The 21,329-nt window shown below is 48.0% G+C and overlaps 1 protein-coding gene across 2 annotated transcripts in view; it reads right to left on the reverse strand.

The window, feature by feature from the left end:
• RSPH9 (radial spoke head component 9) overlaps nucleotides 1–21,329 on the reverse strand; it is an 86,426-nt gene that overhangs the window by 17,170 nt on the left and 47,927 nt on the right. The window contains exon 6 of one of the 2 annotated variants that reach the window (XM_057494392.1): nucleotides 12,696–12,765. The exons of the other annotated variant lie outside the window; for it this stretch is intronic. Coding sequence (XP_057350375.1) covers nucleotides 12,722–12,765 — 44 coding nt within the window. The 3' untranslated portion in view covers nucleotides 12,696–12,721. The remainder of the gene's footprint in view (nucleotides 1–12,695; nucleotides 12,766–21,329) is intronic. 2 annotated transcript variants of the gene reach the window in all.

Here is a 21,329-nt window from a genome sequence, read left to right on the forward strand (position 1 = left end):
GGGGTGCTGGGGCAGGACAGCACCACACTCTGGACCCCTGGAGGCCTGGTTCTGGGTTTGGCTCAGCTGGCCCTCCCCACCCACCGCATTTGGGGTCCTGACTTCTGACCCCTATGAGTCCTGCCCAAGCCATTGTACACACCTTCCCCACACCTCAGGTTTGCCTCAAACAATCCTATCCTGGCGGAAGCCAAATATGCCAGGCATCTGTCAGTCTCCAGGCTGGATGTCCCATGGGCAGAGCAGTGATCTGTGAAGCCAGTAGAACCAATCTGGGCACCGCCCAAACTGAGCAGTCGCCAAGCAATAGCCTCTCGTATCTTAGTTGGCAGGGAGGGTATTATGTTGGTAAAAAGGGAGGATGAACCTGCTGGAAGAGCCCCCTTTCCTCACCCCACCCCAGCCATCTCCACCAACAAACCTGGAGACCTCAGCCAGGAGAAACAAGGAGGGGAACAGAGACTCTGAGCAGGCTGCTGAAGGGAGCTGGGAGACCCCCAGGGCAACCCCTCAGTACACAGACAGGGAAACTGACGCTGCAGGATACAGCAAAGAGAGTCAGGCATCCAAAGCTCTGGGTTCTAGAACTGGCTCAACCACTGTGTGACTCTGGGCAAGAGCCTTCCCTGCTCTGTGCTCTGGGGTCCCCCCTGCCTTGCTATTCCAGGGTCTGGTTAAAGCATCTTGCCCAAGGAGCTCAGGCCCAACTGCAGTATCCTGTGGACTCCTTTCCTGACAATCCGTCCAGTCTCCTGGGAACTTAGGGAAGATGGAGTAGGGGGAGGGGAGGAGGTGGTGCCACCCCAGGGAAGGGCAGCAGGGAAGGGAAACTGAGTGTGTCCCTGGCTTGCCTAAGCCTGTCCCCTGCATCCGGGGAAGGGTAAGAGTGACTGTCAGCTGGGGAAGGGGGGCAAGGGGGCAAGAGGGGAGGGGCAGGGAACCCCCGTCTGGACTTGTTGGGGCAGCCAGGTGCAGCTGTTTCCGGCTCACAAAAGAGCCCTGATTGATATGGCAGCAGAGACTGATGTTAACCTCCAAATCTGAGCCCTTCCCATCTTCCCCAACCTGGACATGCCCGTGGGGGTTGCTTTAAGGACAGGCAAAAGCCAGGGAGAAGAGAATAGTGGGGCTCCTGCTGCCACAGGGGACAATATTCCAAAGACTGGGAGGGGGGCTTATCCAATCCTCCCTGCCCCAGCCCAGGAGGGAGCATAGGCTGGGGCTGGGCCAGGACACAGGCTCACAGAGTTGGGAGAGGTGGACCAGGCCAGAGCACGGGAGGTCAGGGCCACGGAAGAGGGACAAGGGGCCTGCTCCCTCCACTCCCCATCCTGGGGTGTATACACACACGTTTGAACATGCAAATACATACACAGAGAGAGAGATTCTACCTATCTATCCCCCACGGTTGGAGAGAAGAGCAGGGATTATTGAATGTTCATTTTGCAAACCACCTAGCCATCTGCCTTTTACCAGGCCCTTATAATAAAAGCTAACATTTACTGAGCATGTCCTCCATGCCAGGCATTCTTCTAAGACCCTTAGGTGCATGACCTCACTGACTCCTCACGATAGCCCTATAAGGTAGGTGCTATCATCACCCGCCGGAGTGGTTAAAGAACTTGCCAGTAATCACACAGTGGTCAGAGGCAGAGTGAAGATGTGAATTCAGTCTCCGGGGCTTGAGGCCCTAACCACTGTATTACATTGCCTGCAGGGAGATCATGGTGAGGTGGGCGAGACGAGGCCAACTTGTAACCAACTTGTAAACAATGACCTTATAAATAGGAAAGGTTTCAAAAAGAGATGTACAAAGTATAGTGAGTTCTCGGAGGAGGGGTGGGGGGAAAGAGAGAACTAGGAAAGGCTTCTAGGACAGTAAACATTTGAATTGGAATTGAAGGGTTTTTTCCTAGTTTATTTTTTTTTAACTTTTCTCATTATAGTAAAATATACATAATGTAAAATTTACCATTTTAAGTGTACAGTTTAATGGCAGTTTTTTATTTGAATGAAGTGCAATTCATCTCTTTTGTCTTTTGTTCCCTGTGTTTTTGATATACTAAAGAACCATTGTCAAATCTAAGGTCTTAAAAGATTTTCCCCTATGTTTGTGCTAATAGTTTTAAAGTTTTAGCTCTTAAATTCAGGTCATTAATCCATCTTGAGATAATTTTTATATAAAGTGTAAGGTAAGGTTAGATCATGTCATCTGCTAACAAAGATAATTTTACTTCTTCCATTCCAACTGGATGTCTTTTATTTCTTTTTCTTGCCTAATTGCTCCAGTGAGCACTTCCATTACTCTGTTAAACAGAAGTGCAAAAGCTGGTATCTTTAATTTTCTGATTGTAGGGGAAAATCTATCTGTCTTCCATGATGGAATATGATGTTAGCTCTGAGTCTTTCATATATGGCCTTTGTCATGCTGAGAGAGTTCCCTTCTATTCTTACTCTGAGTCTTTTTATCATGAATTTTTTTTTTTTCTGTATCTTGTCAAATGCTTTTTCCACATAAATTGAAATGATCATGGATCTTTTTTTCCTTCATTCTGTTAATGTGGTGTGTTACTGGCTGATATTTGTATGTTGAACCATCCTTACATTTCAGGAATAAGTCCCAATTAGCAATGGCATATAATTATTTTTAATATGCCACTGGGATACTGCCCTATAGTTTTTTTTTTCTTATAGTGTTTTTGTCTGGTTTTGGTATCAGGGTAATACCAGCCTCACAGAATGAATTGGAAATGTTCCCTCCTCTTCTATGTTTCAGAAGAGTTTGAGAAGGATTGGTATTAATTCTTCTTTACATGTCTGGTAAAATTCACCACTGGTAAAAGCCATTAGGTCCTGAACTTTTTCTTTATTGGAGGAACCTTGATTACTGATTCAACTTTTTAAATTGTTACAGATATATTCAGATTTTCTATTTCTGTTTAAGTCAGTTTTGGACACTTGCATATTCCTAGGAATTTGTCCATTTCATCTAGGTTATCCAATTTGTGACATGTAATTGTTCATAGTATTGTCTTATAATCCTTTTTATTTCTGTAAGGTCAATAGTAATGTCTCCACTTTCATTTCTGATTTTAGCAATTTGTGTCCTCTCTTTTTTTCTTAGTCTAATTAAAAGTCAATTGTGTTGCTCTTTGCAAAGAATTTTGGTTGTGTTTACTTTTTGTATTGCTTTCTATTCTCTTTCATTTTTCTCTAAAATTTTTTACTTCCTTCTTCTGTTAGCATTGGGGTTACTTTGCTCTTCTTTTTCTAGTTGTTTAAGGTGTACAGCTGGGTTACTGATCTGAGATCTTTCTTTTTGTTTAATGTAGGCATTACAACAATAAACTTTGCTCTGAGCATGACTTTCTCTATATCTCATAAGTTTTAGTATGTTGTGCTTTCACTTTCATTCATCTCAGTGTATTTTCTAGTTTCCTTTGTGATTTCTTCTTTGACCTAGCGGTTAAGAGTGTGTTGTTTAGTTTCCACACTGTGAATTTTTCTCCATTATTGATTTCTAGTTTCATCTCATTGTGATCAGAAAAGATACTTTGTATGATTTCAGTCTTTCAAAACGTATTAAGATTGATTTTGCGGCTAACATATGATCTATCCCAGAGAATGTTCCATGTGCACTTGAGAAGAATGTATATTCTGGTATTATTGGGTGGAATGTTCTGTATATGTCTCTTAAGTCTAATCAGTTCACAGTGTTGTTCAAGTCCCCTATTTCTTTACTGATCTTCTAATTTTTCTACCCATTATTGAAGGTAGGTATATGGAAGTCTCCAACTATTATTGTAGAACTGTCTAGTTCTCCCTTCAATCATGTCAATTTCTGATTCATATATTTTGGGGCCCTCTTTTTAGGTGTGTATAGGTTTATAATTGTTATAGCCTCCAATTGAATTGAACTTTTCACTAATATTTAATGTCCTTCTTTGTCTTTAATAATATTTTTTGACTTACAGCCTATTTTTTTATGACAATAATATAGCCACCCCAGCTTTCTTTTGGCTACCCTTTGTATGGGATATCTTTTTCCATCTTCCTATTTTCCATCTCCTTGTGCCTTATATCTAAAATGAGCCTCTTGTAGACAGCATAACATTGTTTAATACAACATCTTCCTTTTAATAAGAGTTTAATCCATTTACATTTACTGTAATTACTGATAAAAAATTATTTATTTCTGCCATCTAGCTATTTTCTGTATGTCTTAACATATTTTTTGTTCCCAGTTCCTTCATTACTGTCTCTTTTTTCTTTTATTTAGTTAATTTTTTTATAGTGTACCATTTTGATACCCTTCTTTTTTCCTTTTTTAAAATATTTTTTATTCTCTTCTTAGTGGTTACCTTGAGATTCCAATTAACATCTTAAATAACAACCTAGGTTTAATAATACCAACTTAGTTTCAATATACAAACACTGCTCCTTTACATTTCTGCCTGTCCCCCTTTATATTATTGCCACAGATGATATCTTTATACATTGAGTGCCCACTAACATAGATTTATAATTATTATTTTATTCATTTGTCTTTTAAATCAAATAATGACCTTATAAGTAGGAGAGATTTCAAAGTAAGAGGTACAAGGTACATTGAGTCTGAAGAGGGTGGGCATGCACTGTGGGTGGGGACTGGAGAAGGGTAGAACCAGGAGAGCCTTCCAGACAGTAAACATTTGAATTGGAATTGGGTCTTGAACAAAAACTTACTATGAAAAACTTATTCATAGGAAAAAATATCCAAAATATTTCATTTAGGGCAAAAAGTCAGTTATCAACTAGCACGAATGATTTTATTTTTGTAAGAACATGTGTATATTTCTATAGTTAAATATATGTGTGTATATATGCATAAAATTATGATTATACTCATAGAACTGTAACAGTGGTTATTTCCAATTATTGGAACTATGGAAAGAGGAAACATTTCTTTTTTTTTTCCTAGTGCATTCTATATTATTTGAATTACTGACAATAAGTATGCATCATTTTTATAACCAAGAAAAGCAACAAAGCCTTTTTTTCTAAAGGGTAAAATGAATTATTAGACATTCACTGTGGAGACAAAGTCTGGAAGGACCTGCTAAGTAGAGGGAGCAGCACAGGCAAGACAAAAAGGCATGAAAACTGTGCTGTGTTACAGGGACTGCCAGCCGTATGGCATGGCTAGAGGGCATGGGGGTGTCTGGAAAAGAGGTGTTTCCAGGGGCCCCATTACCAAGGGCCTCTCATTTTATAAAAAAAAATTATAGTTAGTTTTTGGCATAAGGGCAGTAGAGTGACAAATTTTGATTTACATGTTAAGCAAATTGTATTATTTACATATTAAGCAAATTAGTTAATGGAGGTGGGGAGACAGTGGGAAGGCTCTTGCAACAATTGAAGGAGAAGGTAGGGCTGGAGCTGAGTTAAAGCTTAGAGAGTAGAATAAAAAATGGAGATATGTAGTAAGTGGAGGCCAAATCAGACAGCAATTAACCATGAATGGGAAGTGACTTTGTCTGTCTCACCAAGGTCTTCAGTGCTGCAGCCCAGCCTGTAGGCCAGGGCTAGAGATAACCATTATCATGATAAAGATGATAGTGATTCACACAGAGGAGGAAAAGGCCATTAAAAGAGCCCTGTAGCCCCTTTGCAGCTGGTGAAGTCCTCTGATTTCCATTTCTCAGCACATCACAATGTATTTCCTATTCTACACATGAAGAAACTGAAGCCTAGAGAAGCAATGCAACCAGAGCAAGACCCAGAGTTGCATCAGTTACTAGAGACATGGGTGTTAGCCACTGCCATCCCCAGCAAAGCCTGAACAATGACTGTGTGCTCATTTTAGCTGTGTGACCTTGCACTATTTACATAACCTCTCTGTGCCTCAGTTTCCATTCACATAAAATGGGGAAAATAGTACACCTATCATACGGCTGCTGAAAGGAATCGATTACTTAACACACATAAAGAACAGAGAGCCTGGCACTTAGTAAGTACTCAGTAAATATGCAGTCTCATTTTTTTTTTTAATAATTATTATTAGGATCTACACAGTATCCCACCAGTCCCTTCCTTACTTCTCAGGCCCTGGCTGCTGTGAAAAAGACCCAGAGGGTGGAATCTGGGTCCTTGGCCTGACTTACTAGGGCTCTGGGTCCTTTTCAGCACTCACCCTTTCAATTCATTTCCATCCTGCTGGATATTTATTCACTCAGCAAACATGTACCGAACCCTACCTGGGCCTGTGCTGGGGGCTGGGGTTACAAAGAAATTATGCTCTGGGCCTGCTTTCAAGGCCTGCTTTACCGTAGAGTGAACTGACTGTCTACCTCCCCCACTCACTCATTTATTCATCACTTACTAGGAGCTTCCTCTGTTTATATCTTCTCCTGCTTTTGGACATCAAGCAATTATTCAAGGAGTCATTTCCCAGGGGTTGTTATGTTTCCAATCTTTTTCTCATACTCTTCTTTCTATGTACCCACTCTGTGCTGAAACACAGAATCACACAGGAACTGCAACAGACAACTAGGAAGAATATATTCTCTCCCATATATCCTGTGGATTGAGATCTTTCACTAGTTCCTGGAGGGTGGAGGAGAGAGAAGCAACAGCTGAATGCCTGGGACTCCCTTCCATTCATTGATTCCCGCAGCAAGCCACTTACTGAGCACAGTGTCCCAGTCAGGCCCACAGAGCACACCTTCAAGGAGTCTCCATTGAGTGGGTCAGCGGCTCATTCTTTCTACAAATATTTACTGAGCATCTGTAAGAAACCCAGCACCAGTCTATAAGAAAGAAAAAAGTCCCTTCTTTGTGAGGCTTTCCAGGTGGGCAGAGAGACAGAGAATGGGCAAACAAACACATAAATAGGCAGCTACCTCTGATCAAGGTTCTGAAGGAAATAAAGCAGGGTGATGTGACAGTGGCTGAGGTTGGACAGCACAAGCTATATTAACCTGAGCCAGCATTTACCTCCTCTGAGCTTCAGTTTCCTCACACATAACAATTAGTTATGTCTATCTCAGCCATGAGGAGGAAATTAATAAATGTGAAGCCTAGCACACAAAAGCACTATATGCTATCTATTATTTTTAAATAGATACAAAAACAGATCATCAAAACACTAGGCAGTTAGTGCAGGATAAAGTGATATCGATGCAAGGCATTCTGGGAGCACTAGGGAGGAGCCCCAGGGGGTCCAGGAAAGGAGGTGAGGACCCTAGACCTGGGTGCCCTTCATCCTCTTTCCTGGCCCTGCAGCCCATGGTCTGCCCCCAAGGATGTTGCATCTCTGGGGACTGGAGCAGGTGGGATGGGGCAGAAGAAACACACATGCCTCATCTCCCTCCAAGACAAAAGAAGAGGTAGTGTTCCCTGTTGGCCACCAAGACCCTCGCCAGGCACAGAATGGGCAGGATAGTGCCTGCTTTCACTGCTCATCTCCTTCCAGGGCCCCAGCTCTCCCAAGTGCCCATCTGGTGACAGAGGTGCTGTGTGTAAGGGTGCCCAGATGCTCGATCCATGTGGGATTGAATGAAAGGGCAACTATCATTTCATGGGATCCCTTCCTAGATCCTAGGGTCCCTTCCAACAGTTCTGTGCCCCCACCTCTCAGATGAACACACAGAGGCTGGGGAGGACACAGATCATTCTTAGTCATTCAGTTTAGAAACAGCAGTGGGCAGTTAGAATCCAGTCTGGCTGCAGGGCGGTTGCTCTTTTTATGAGGATAAAAAGTACAGGAAAGACCAGGATTGTTGGGGGTGGGGGGTGGTTTTACAACCAGGAAGAGATGGAACCACGGGGAGGAAGCCCTGCCTGCCCCACCCCCATCACAATAGGCATCCTGGCAAACAGGATGAGAATGGGGAAAGGCCCCCCTCTCTGTACCAACCCCCCACTTCATCACAGCTGGCCAGGCAGCCCCATTTCGAGCCCTGTGCCCACAGGGACCAGGATGTGGCCACCCAGGAATGGACAAGCCCTGACGTAGACAACTCTGCGACCCCCATGCCCAGCCTCTGCAGCCACAAGCCAAATACTCTTTGTGGTTTGGGCCCCAGCCAAGCGCCCACACCCCAGCTCACGGGACCACAACTTCCCTGTTGCATCAGGTTACTGAGCGCGTGCACACACCCGAGCTTGTTACACAACTGTGGTGCGCGTGCACAGCACCCACACACCCTGGGTAGCCAGCCTGACAGTCCCACGGAGGAAAACGCAGCCTTGCACTGAGGGCACAGGCCCCTCTACAGCATCTTGGCATCAAGAACTTGGCGAGAGGTGGGGAGGGTGCCTGGCCAGGAGCTAGGATTCTGCAGGCTCTCCCCTAGCTCATTGTAAAACCCTGGTAAGTCACATCCCCTCTCAGAGCCAGTTATATAGGAAGATCTCCTGCCACCCTGACAATCTGGGTGCCCACTTACCCTCTGTGTCACTCAATACCCTCTAAGCCACCGCCAACATCCTCCTTCCCCCTAGGAATGTCCATAAGAAAGGGAAGCAGGAATTGTGCAGAGTGGAGATAGAGAGTTGAATGACATGACCTCTACCAAGGTCCTTTTCTGATGGGGCTTCCCCCCAATAGAAGTGGGTGTGCCTTGAGGGGAACCCCATGGTCACCCGCTTTCCCTAGGAAGAGGGTGCACAGTGGCCAGAGCTTCTTAAGGTGGCTCACAGGAGCAGCAGGTAGGGGAGGTAATTTTTTTCTTGGCGCTTTTGACGTTTTCCCATTTCTCTACAACAAACATGTTACATATTACTTTGCAAGAGAAGGTTGGGGGATGCTTACCACATTAACTGCTCCCATCCACCCCACCCGACCCAACCGGGGGCACTTGCCCTCTGCCCAGTACAATGCCTTAAACCAGTGTTTCCCTAAGCGTGTTGTGCTAAAGGGGCTCCAGTAAGCATAGGACACCTGGGCTAGACAAAGTCTGACAGGTTTTCCTGCTTGCAAGGACTCCTCTGAGCTTCCAGCATGCTAATCTGGACCATGACCTGAGAGGAGGACTGCAGCAGGGAAACACATTTGCTCTCAGAGCTCTTTATAGAGAAGCATCTCAAGAGACACTTTGCAGGTACCGCTGGAACTCAGGGTCCAGCAAGGTGGAAAGCCAGGCACATACCCAACCATGAAGGGCCTCCATCAGAGGAGAGACTGCCCAGGCCCCAGAGGGCACCCAGAGCAGCAGCCCTACGAGGCCACCTCCAACTACACGAGTTAACCCCCAGCTCCTCTGCCCAGAATCGGCCAGAGCCCTGCACCCCAGGGATGACAGTTACAAAGGCAGGTATTAGCACGTAGCAGCGTGAGAGGGCCCTTGGGTGGCCTGGCCTCCTCCTGAGGTTACTTAGATCTGCAGTGACCCCTGCTGGCTCTGCCCAAAATCACCCCTCCCCTCAGTCCTCACCTCCTGTCCTGCCTCACCCTCCTCACTGTCTTTCTCCCCAATCCCTGACACTCCAGCATCTTTCCCCACTTACCTTGACCAAGCCCTCTAGGGAAGCACCCTGGCCAACCTTACCACCAGTTCCCCCACTCATTTCCCCATCCCGGGGGTTGGAACCTGGCAGGGCTTTGACAGAGCTCATTAGTGAATTCTGGAATCTGAACTGGGGACACTCTAATGGCCTGAGGAAGAGGGCCCCAAAAAGTGCCTCCTGTCCTGTCAAGGGCATGGGACACCCCAAGAACACTAAAATAACAGCAATATTCACTGAACACTTACTACCTTCTAGGAACACAGTTAAACACTTGATGTAGATTATTCCATTTAATTCTCTTGAGAATTCCAAGAGGTAGGCACTATTCCTGTATTAACCCAGTTTTCAGATAAGAAACCGAGACTCAGAAGAAAAAGTTGGTAAATGGCAAGCAAAGCTTAGATTCAAATCCAGTTCTCTGACTTCAGGGCCCATCCTCTTATCCACTGTGTTATTTTGCTTTTCTTGCATCTGCCCACCACCAAGACCACCTGCATTTCCAAGTGTCTGCCCAGTGCCCACTGCTCTGGGGAAGGGTGCCTCAATAGGCCACGCCCCATGCCACAAGTATGGCCCTGTGAGCCAAACCTCACCAGAGGTTGTGTCCTTCCCCCTGGGAAACTGTGCTGCAGATTTAGTTTTCATGCCCAGGACCCATCCTTTCTTCTGGATTTATTTTGGGCAATGCCCAGGCCCTCAGTAAAAGTGGCTGGGACAGAGATTCTACCCCCTTATTTCCAGGAGGGGACATGTGATTCAGGCCTGGCCACTCAAGTACCAAGACATATCGACTGGTTCACAATGATCAGCTCAGGAAGGACATATGAGCCAAATGCGGCCAAAAGAACCAATCCTGGGATTTTACTGGAGCCACTGGGAAGAACCGTTTCCTGCTGTGGAGTTGCTAACTGGGTATCCATGAGGAACTGCCTGGAATTCTACCTAAGGAGATCATGTCTGAGAAGCAGCCAACACAGAAGAGTAGAGACCAGTCCTGATGATAACACTTGCTCTGTGCCAAAGACAGGTCCACCCCTGGACTTTTCAGTGACCATAAGTCAATTGATTACTTTTGTTGTTCTTATCTTCAGTAAATAAGGAGTTGGGTTCCTTCCTTTAAAACACAGATCAATCAAAGCCTCCCCCTATTGTTGATCATTGTTAACAGCTGTGTCTCCTTGCCTTTTCCTCCTATGCTTATTTAGACATACTGGACATTTTTTAAAATAAAAATCGACACCACTGGCTACTCCTTCCTTCAAGATACACTCTTTTGCTTATTTTTGTGAAACCTCACTCTTCTAGTTTTCCTCTGGCCTCTCTGAAGTTCTGTCCGGCTCCTTTTCCTTTGCTGGCTCCTCTTTGTTTGCAAGTAACAGAAACCGACTCTGGCATTTATAAGTCAAAAAAAGTTTTTTTTTTTTTATTGGAAAAATATTGAGGAACTAGCTCAGGGAATTGACTGAGAAGTTGGATTTCCTCACTTGGAAATGGGACAGAAATTACTTGGCTGAATGCCACAGGCTCTTCCGTGCTAGTGTCAGGACACTCAAGATGCCCAGTCCCAAGAGAGAGTCTGGTCAACTGAACTTAGGTCCCATGGCTGCCCCTGGGCTCTCCCACAGAGGTGAGAGGAAGGCTTGGTGGGACAGGTCTATAGGGAACGTTCCCAACTCTGGCGTGGGAGCACAGATCATTGGATTTGCCACCCTAAGAGGTGTCAGAGAGACAATGCCCCAAAGGAAACCAGAGACCAACAGGCCACAGGGGGGTGCACATCTTCCCAGGGTTCTCAGGGTTGTGCCCCAGGCATCTTCTCTTCTCCCTCTATACTGCTCCCTGGGTCTTCTCTTTCACTCCCATTATGGCTGCAGTTGCTACTAATATACCTACAATTCCCAATGTAGATCTGTCTGCTGGGTCCAGACCCATATAACCATGAGCCTCTCTATATGGATGGCTCGCAGGACCTTCAACTCAATGGGCCCAACACCGAAGTATCCTGATCACCAAACTTGCTTCTTCTTGGGACCCCTTAATTCAGCAAATGCAACCACCAGTCACTCAGCCAATCATACCAGGACTTGGGAAGCATCGAGTCATTCTCAATGCCCTCTACCAGCCTCCACACATGCCAGTCTGTCTCTGACACTGTAGTCTCTATCACCCCCATCCTCACCCAGCTAATTCTTTGTCAGATAGACTTCTATATGTCTCCTTTTCTTTAGGGAAGGAACTGCTGATCTGTATCTAGGCTTCTGGTTTCCCCAGCCTCCAGCTAAGTGTATAACCAAGCTCTGGACAGTGCTATGGTGTAGAAATGGTGTGTGCTACCTCCAAGATGTATCTTTAAAAGATACATGTTCTTTTCTCTCCTCTTTTCTCCCTCCTACAGACTGGACTGTGGGCATAATGGCTGGAGTTGGAGCAGCCATTTTGGACTATGAGTTGTAAGTTGTGCAATTGAGAATGGTGGTGGGATCATTAAACAGAAGGAACTTGGGTACCTGATGGTTGTGGAGATGCCCTACCAGCCCTGGACTACCCAGCTCTGGGCTTTATTTAAGTGAGAGAGAAATAAACTTTTATCTTGTTTACGCCACCATTATTTGAGGGTTTTTCTGTCACTCACAGCTGAACCTAACCCTGACACACTGCTGTTATCCTGTAAGCCTCAGCTTAAATACCATTTCCTCAGGGAAGTCTTCCCCAATCACACAGACTCAGGGAGGTCCAACTGCTCTGTTATAAATTCTCAGAGCATAGCATCCTGTACTTCTCTCAATGCCTTTCAAATTTGTATGGAAATAATTTTTTCATACAGTAATCAGCATATTTTCTTTCACTCTACTTGAACACAATTTCCAAGTGGGCAGGAACTAAATCTATCGTTTCACTGCTGAATCCTCAGCTCTAATACAGTGCTGAGAGTATAGTAGTCACTCAATAAGCCTTGTTGGTGAAATGAAGGAATGGGTGGATGAATGACTTTAATATTTTAAGTGAGAGTATTCCATATTTCACAAGTCCCTGCGGTTGCTTTCCATAATGAGATTAACCCACTCAGACCTACCTTCTCAGACTTACCAGCTTCTCTATTGAAGTCTAACTCCGGTACATGGAAATTTGCCTTCCCCTGTCCTCCATCCCAGCTTCGATGGTTCTGCACCCCTCTTTCTTTTAAAGTTCTGGGATCATCTACTCACCACAGACAAGTTGGCCTTAAAGGGTCTCAGGATAAGCTCAGCAAATGGGCTATTTTTCTGCCAAGGTTCCCTGCAGCAAGGAAGAAATGGCACCCACCAAGCCATCATAAGAAAGGTGTCCCAGGGCCAGATGCACCCTTCCTAGGGCATATTTCTCCAGCACCCACCCTCATTGCTTGCTCTGGTGTCCCCATAACTTCTCTGACCTCCAGACCCCAGGGAAGCCCTCTCAACACTTCTGTCCTCCACCTTTGGTGGTCCTCCAAAGGCATGAGGGTTTGCCTAAGCGACAGAGTATGGAGGACGAGGCGTGAGGGACTGTTTTGGGTTAATCCCCACTGGGCTATTAATCCTTAGGGTAGGAACCAAGCTTTACCCATCCCTGTCTTCTATGTCTGACATGGTGCCTGGCACATAGTGGGCACTTAGTAAATATCTACTGGACAAACAGAAAGGCTGTCTGGGGTGTGGTTTGGAAAAGAAGAAAGGGCTTGGTGGGGTGAGGAGGATAATTTAAGGTGTTGCTCACTGGGTACTCTGAGAGCTAGAAGAGAAAGTATGACCCCAAGGGTCTGCCCCTTGCCACTGCCTTTGAGCAGCAGGAATACACTGAGGGGAGGCTCGGGGAGTCCAGGGTTGGTGGAACCCAGATCCCAGCAGATCCTCTACCAACCCCCAACCCCATATGCAGACGGTCTGCGGGTGGTCAAGCACAATTTGGCTATTGTCTCTGATCTCTGACACTGCTGCTCCTCCTCACAGGGCAGAATTTTAAAAGCTGTTGTCACAGGGCCACACAAGCGCCATCCAGACACACAGGGATCTTTTGGACCATTTCCTCCCCCACCCCCAGCATTGCCAGGAGCCCAGCTGATCCCAGGGAGGTGCAACAAACGGGAGCAGTTCCAAGCGGGGAGAGTTCAACTCCAGATGGCACCAGGGAGGGCCTTCAGGGAACATCGGGCTCTGTCCAATGCCTACACGGGGCATGTGAGGAAACTGAGGCCAGAGAGCAAGGATTTGCCCGAACCCCAGAGCACATTAGAGGCAGAAGACCCCAAGGCTTCTGGCTCCCGTGTCTTTTCTATTTGCCACATGAGAGGGGACACTGGGGAAGAAAAAGGGGTCTGCAGGTTTGGGGTGGGGACTCAGGACTTCAGAGGAGGAGCCCCAGGACTCCACTGCACCCTGGAGTGAAAAATAGCCCTTGAGGAGCCAGGGAAGCAGAGAGGAGGGGAATCTGGGGGAGTGAGCTCTGCAGCCAGACGAACAGGACGCAAATCCTAGGCCCACCTCTCATCAGCAGCATAACCTTCAGCAAATGCCTTAACCTGTCTGTGCCTCCATTTCCTTGACTGTAAAATGCAGATAACAGTAATCATACTAATCTTATAGTGATCTTGGGGGCTTTAAATGAGTTGATATATATAAAGTGCTTGGAAAGGGCCTGATAGGTAGAAAGTGTCCAATAAACACTGGCTGTCACTATTGTCATCAACAGGTCTCCGTATCCTGCCAAAGTCTTACCTAACCCAGCAAAAGTCCTTATCCTGAGGAATGATTTGCAAGGACTAGTGGGAAGTTCCAGCCACACCTACTTCCCAGGGTATGGGGGAAAGTCTGGGGCCCTCCCCAGCATTCTCACTGACCCCACCTTCCAATCCCCTGTCCCTGAGACTCAGTGGCCTCGCTAGTCGCCAGCCTGTCTGTCCAGCTCTCATGCCTGATGCAGAGATAAACACATCCCACGATAGTATTGTTTCCCACTTCCAGAAGCTCTCAAGTACAACCCTAGAGGGTCAGATTAGCCTGGCACCTGGGCAGTTTAGGGCTTTGGAAGGATTGAGAGAGGATGTTCCCAGAGCCAGCCAATCCCATCCTTAGAGGGGAGGTGGCTGGACTTGCAGGGAAGAGGCTAGGGGAGCAGCTGTGGTCTGAGCTTCTGGAATATTCTGCTGCCCTTTCCTCTCATCTGCCCACCTTCACACACACACATACACACACTTGGCCTGATTTGGAAGGAGGGGCTGCCCAGCTGAGTGGAGAAATGGGACCTCCCTCTGTGATGGCTGGTTCTCTCCCTGCTCCTAGATCAGAGCCTTCTGGTCCCTGTATTTCCTCAAGTGGCTGAACTGACTAGCCAGGTATCTCCAGAAAAGATAAACTCAGAGCTCATGGCAGAGAGAGCCGTCAGCACCCAGTGCCCTTGAAGAGCTGGGCAGGCAGAGGGGAGGGGAATCTGGGGGAATGAGTGTCAAGAAATGCTTATTTCATCATTTTTGGTAGGGTCAGCCTAGGGAGAGAGGCCCTCATCCTGTTGGAGCCAGGGCCAGGGCCAGGGCCAGGGTGGGGCCCTCCCCTCTCCCCACCCCTCTCCCCACTCCCCAGCACTACTAGTACAGTCACTCTCATGACCTCACTGCCATGGCCCAGCCAGGCAGGCGGCCAGAAGCCAGGGACCCGCCAAAATTCACATCCCCCAGAGACCAGCCCAAGTCAGGCAGGGCCAGGATATGTCACTCAAACAACCTCCACCCGAGGAACCCATGCCTGTGAAGACAGCCTGTCCCACTAAGTGTTTACTGCAGCCAGGCTGCCTCACCTCCCCTCTCAACAAGGCTGAACTTAGGGCAATCCTCTACTACTGATCACATCTGTCAGCCAGGCATATCCCAGGCAGACTCCTCCCCTGCTAGATTCTGCTCCGCGGGCCTGTTGCAGATCTCCTGCATCCCTCACCCACTTCTATCCCCTCCCTTACATCACGTATTGATGGCGAATGCAGTGGGGGTGGAAAGGGTAGATGGAAAGTTATGGAGGTGCTTACGTGGACACGGAAGTCCTGGCAGTTTCAGTGGTGGTGATGGTGATGGAGGGGGCACTGGTGGTAGTGGCAGCGGTGATGCTGGTGGTCAAAGCGGTGAGGTGGTGCCGACGGAGAGGCTGGTGGGGGGATGGTAGAAGTGGCAACCTCACTGGACATGGTATGTGGAGGTAGTGCTGGTGGTTGTAGCACCTGGAATGAAGTTCGTAGGGGCAAGTCCTTCACTCCCTAAGGCTCAGGGACCTGAATGGCCCATGAGATGTGTCCCTGAGGACACAGCAACAGCGGTGAGTAGAGACTGTCCAAGGCCTCCAGTCACAGAAGCACCCCCAGAGCGATGGCCTGATGATCCCTTGCCCAGTTCCCCAGTGAGGCATATGCTCCCCACCCAGGCCTCTGGAGACCTCCCCTCCACCTGGAAGTATGGATCATCAGACCTCGAAACTGCTTAGGCTTCTCTTGCTAGGAAGTGTGAAGAAGGCAGGCTTAGGAGACAGAAGATCCAATCCTGGAATCCCAACTAAGTGGAACACACTTGGAGCTGAGCCTCACTGTAGAATGGGAATCATAATTCTTACTGGCAGGGTCACTGTAAGGACTGAGATAAGTATCTTTAAAAGTGCCGGTCACAGAACAGTAGCACAATAAAGAATAGACCTTTTCCATTCTGTTTTCTAAGGCTTTTTTTATCAAACCCTGGCATACCCAGACACTCCCATCCCCTGTGCCACACACCTCTGTGTATTCGTTTTCTAGAGCTTCCATAACAAATTGCCATAAACTTCGGGGCTTAAAACAACAGAAGTTCATTCTCTTGCAGTTCTGGGGGCCAGAAGTCTGAAATCTAGGTGTCAGTCAGTTATGCTCCTCTGAAGGCCCCAGGGGAGAATGCTTCTCTTCCAGCCTCCAGTGGCTAAAGGCAGTCCCTGGTTGGGGCTCCCATCTGTGCCTCCCTCTTCATGTGGATCCTCTTACTCTCTTCTCCCTGGGGTTTCTGTACGTTTTTCTCTGCCTGATGAGGACATTCATTGGATTTAGGGCCCACCTTAAGCCTGCATGACCTCATCTCAATCCTTCCCTTAATTATATCTGCAAAGACACTATTTCCAAATAAGATCACATTCTGAGGTTTTAGGTAGATAAATTTGGGAGGGAAACTGTTCGACCCACTACACACTCCCCCCACAACCTTTGAGTGAGCCTAACCTAATTCCCCAAACCCCCAACCCCACCTGGCACAGTAATGGCCTGTATCCTTCTATCTCTTCACAAGCCTGCTCCCAGTCACGGCTCTGTCCCACCTCCCAGCCCTGCAGCATCCCAGGTCCTCTGGCCTCTGCCCCGGGCTCCCTGGTGCCATGCGTGCATGCCTATGTGCATGTGCACAGCCTCCCCTTTTCACTTGGCGGTGATAAAGGGGGATTCTAGGCTCGAGTTGGAACCCACAGGGGCCTCTCTGCTCGGAAATGCTTCTTCCTCTCCCCCTGGCAGCTGTTTGGCTTGGCAGGGGCCCAGCTGGCAGACTCGGCAGCCAAGGAGCCCTGGGGGCGGGGAGGGAATGGTGAGGGGCAGGCAGCTCCCTCCTCAGGCCCAGGCCCTGGGAGCTGGGCCAATGGCGGGCCTCCCTGCTGGCCAGTTCCAGCCTCCTCACTCTTGGTGCTCCTCCTCCCTGCTCTCCTATCCTCTCTAGCCCACAAAGGGGAATTCTGGAGACCCTCCTCACCCTGCCCCAGCCAAGAAGAAGACATGCAGAAGGGGAGCAGCGAACGGCAAAGCCAGAAACACACACCAAGAGAAAGAGCAGTCAGCAGAGCCTGGGGCTTTGCTCAGGGGCTCTGGGTGCTCTTTGAGGGCACCCTAGGACAACCTGGACTCCTTCCAACCTCTGGACACCCTGCTCCTCCCATGTTCCTGACATCTCCTGTCCTTAGTACCCCCCCTAGGGCACTTGCCTGCTCCTTCCTGGGCCCCTCTGAACCCCCAAGGCTGTTGCCCATTTTCCTGAATCAGTCTTCTCTTCAGTAAGATTGAAAATGATGTCCCCAGCCCCCAGCAGGTCCTACAACCTTACCACTGATGGGCAAATAGTAAAGAGACACACAGGGAGAGGCACAGTATAATGAGCCTGGGTCTTAGGGTCTAACAGGCCTGAGTTCATGTTGCAGCCCTACCACTTAACATCTGTGTGACCCTGGGCAGGTAATTGTGCTTCTCAACCTCCTCTCACAGGAATGGAGGGACTCACAGCTAACTTCCAGTTTTCAAGGATAAAATGGCATAGCTTCTGAAACAAGGTGGGGTATTCTCTGAAAGGTAATAAAATGCCAGACAATACGTGAACTCTTTTGCATAGATTATCTCATTTAACCCAAGAATAACTTCATGAAATAGAAACCGTTGCACGGCTATGGGAGTTGAGAAGTTTGCTTTGTGTGTCGGAACTGGTAAGTAACTGAACTGCAATTTGCTTCCAAGCACTATGAATCCAGACCTTGCTCTCTATGCCCCTACGCTCTGTGCCTCCACTGCCGGCAGTATAGCCAAGGTAAATAGTATTAGTATTAATATTATTAGGAAAAAGGTGTGTTTTATGTAGGTTTTGGGAGGAAAATGTGTCCAGATCCTGGTTTTTAAACTTATCTGGACTTCATTGTAAAATTTTCTTTTCCTCCCAGTTATTTGGCTCGATTGGCTAGCCTCAGAAAAGAAATCTGACCTGTGACCGGAGCTGAATGCTCAGCGTGGCTTGTGCTGGCTATTGCCCCATCATCTTGCTGGAGATGAACCGTAGCGCCAGACCTCATTCTTCCTTGTCAGTCTTGACCCAAGAATGTCACCATTCCTAATTATTTCTCACCACACAGTTGGTGTCAATTGGAAACTTTTCCTGAAATGGGGCAGAACTTCTCGGTTATCTTTTCCATGCAACTTAAGTGTAGTAATAGAAATAAAGGAATAGTTGGATGTTAAAAAAAGGGGGGTTGCTGCAGAGAGCAGCTGGGCCACAGGGGTTTTCCCAGGGGCCCCTGCAGGTGCAGCATAGAGGTCTCCCTCACCCTGCACACGTAGATTTGCATGCAGTTTTGAGCAGGGATCTGCCCAGCTGCCTTGGCCACTCCGAAGTCCTGGCTGTGGGGGCTGGCCCATCCCAGCCTCCCAGCCATGGCAGGAGACCAGTCGACTGGAGGCTCCTTTGGCTCTCGTGCCCTGGCACATCTGGAAGCTGTTAGCCTCCATCTCCTCTCCCACCCCCCTGCTCTCTGCTCCAGCTGTTCTTGGTGGCTGATTCTGGGAAGTACCCCTTAGCCATGGATGCTTTCAGAGGACAGGGTGGGGAAGGGGGCCCTCAACACTGTGTTGGTAGGGTGGGAGAGAGGGAGGCAGGCTGCTGAGGGTAATGTGAGTCACCCAGAAGAGTTGGGCTTCTCCTCCCCCAACCCTGCAGACAGCCGGTGGGGTTACTAGGGGTTGAGTAATGAGGAGGGAAAAGAAAGGGAGAAGCCAGGGGTGAGTGTGGAGGGAGACTAGGAAGCAGAGATTGAGAGAATGTTTCTGCTGGAAGAGATCATCAAAAGGTCATCTGATATTGTCCATCCCCCTATTGCCTGGGGGTCACAATGACCGCATGGTGTAGTGGAGAGAGGGCAGCCTTTGTGGTTGAACAGAACTGGGTCACAATCCTGGCTCCACCGCTGTTGGTCTGTGTGACCTTGAGCAAGGTATTTATCCTCTCCAGGCCTGAGCGGTATCATCTGCGCGATGGGAGGACAGTGCCTCCCCAGCAAGAGGGTTCTCTGTGGTCTGGTCCATGCCCCAAAACATTAGCTCCCTCTTCTCTAAGAGCCAGAGGAAGCTGCACGGGACACCTTCCCCTTGTTCCACTCTCTGCCTCCTTTCTGGGGTCTCCCTCTCTAGTGCCTGTGCCTAGCACCCCCACCCCAGGCCTGGACCTGCTTTGAAAGTCACGCCCACCTAGGCAGAGCATGACTCCCCATCCTCCCTCCTCATACAGAGCCTCCTCACTTCCTAAATTTGCTGCTGAGGGAGATTGCCCCAAATTTCCATTCACCTCATAGCACCCGTGGCCTTGGTGAGGTAACTGAAAATCTCAGTACTCCTGGGGGTTAAATGCCATGACTGCTGCAAAGATAATTCCTTATATGCTATCACCTGAGATCTTCACAGCAATTCTGGAAAATGATGTTTCTTAGTGAGCACTTTATAGAGGTGGAAGGAAGGACAGATGCTAACATTCATTCAAGACTTGCTGATGTCACGCCATGCTGGGCCTGAAAGAAAAGCCAAGGAAATGCTAGGTTCTCCCTGTAGAAGACATGGCCTTTAAAATGCCAAGTTAATGTCTCTGATGGGTACTACTGCCAAGGGGCAGTGTCCCCAGGTAGCCAGACAGCCTGCCCTTCATCATGCCAGCTGGGACACTCAGGTACCAGCTGCTCGGTCCCAATCCAAGCAGCTGCTCATAGCCTGCAGTTGGATGGTCCTACCCCACTTCCACAGGTTGCTTCCCTTCCTATTGCCCCACAAGCTCCCATTCCCCTGGAACAAAGAAATCACATCCCTGTAGCTCCAAGCCTCATTCTTAGCCTTTCCTCTCCTGCTCCCTCATCCACCCCCTTTAAACTTTTAACTTGATGGCTGGACTGCAGGAGCCAATCCAGACTGGTTCGCTGTTATTTTTTTCCCCACCATTGCACGGCTTCTTTTGTTCCAGGCCCTGTGCTAAGGGCTTTATGTCTACTATCTCATCCATTCCTCCACAGCTATCCACAAAATGAGTGCTATCATGCCAGTCTTGCCAATGAGGAAACAAGCTTCAGAAACAGGGCCACCCGTGCACCACGCAGTGCTTGTCTACCAGGACAGCCCCCGCTGGGCCAGGAAGCAGCCCTATACCCCTGTTAAAGAGCAGGCTCAAACCAAAGAGCCACCCAGACCAACGGATTCCAGACCTGAACAATCCACTGCCTAAGCATCAGCACCACTGGGCGCCCGCTGCTGTCTCAAATCCAAACTTCTATGCTCCCCTCTAAACAAACATCACTCAGAGCTGCCCATCACAGCTAATAGCAACTCTATCCTTCCAATGGCTCAGCCAGAAAGCATGGAGCCTAGGTTGACATTTCCCCTATATCTCACCTTCAAAATATATTCAGAATCCACCACTCCCAATCACCAACTGCTTGCACTAAGCTGCCATCTGCTCTCTCCTGGATTTCCTCAGTGGCCTTTTACAAGCCTCTCTCCTTCTGCCCTCGGACCCTAAAGTCAGCTGTTCATACCATATCAAAGTTAGAATAGACTCTTTTTAAGCCAACATCATCCCTCCTCTACTCAGCACCCTCCAAGGTTGCTTCCCACTCAGAGTAAAAGCCAAGGGCCGTCAGGCCTGGCACCATCCTAACCCCTACCCCCTTTCTCACCTCCCACCAATTCCGTTCCCTCTGCTCCAGCCACACTGGCCCCACATACTCAAGGCATGCTCCTGCATCAGGGCCTTTGTTCCAGCTGTTTTTGCTGCTTTGAATGCTCTTCCTCAAATATCCTCATGGCTCACTCCCTCACCTTCAGGTCTTGATTCTAAACCTCACCTCTCAATTAGGCTTACTACAATCAAACTAATTTTTTTCTATAACCACCCTTCCCTCAATACTCTCAATCTTCTCCCCTGATCCTACTCAATTCAATTTCCAAAGCCCTCATCTGTTTCTAATATACCCTATAATTTACTTATTTTTATTTTCTTCCTTGTCCTCTCTCTCACCACTAGAATGCCAGCTTCATGTGGGCAG

Source organism: Manis pentadactyla, chromosome 16, assembly GCF_030020395.1.
Source record: "Manis pentadactyla isolate mManPen7 chromosome 16, mManPen7.hap1, whole genome shotgun sequence".
NCBI lineage: Eukaryota > Metazoa > Chordata > Mammalia > Pholidota > Manidae > Manis > Manis pentadactyla.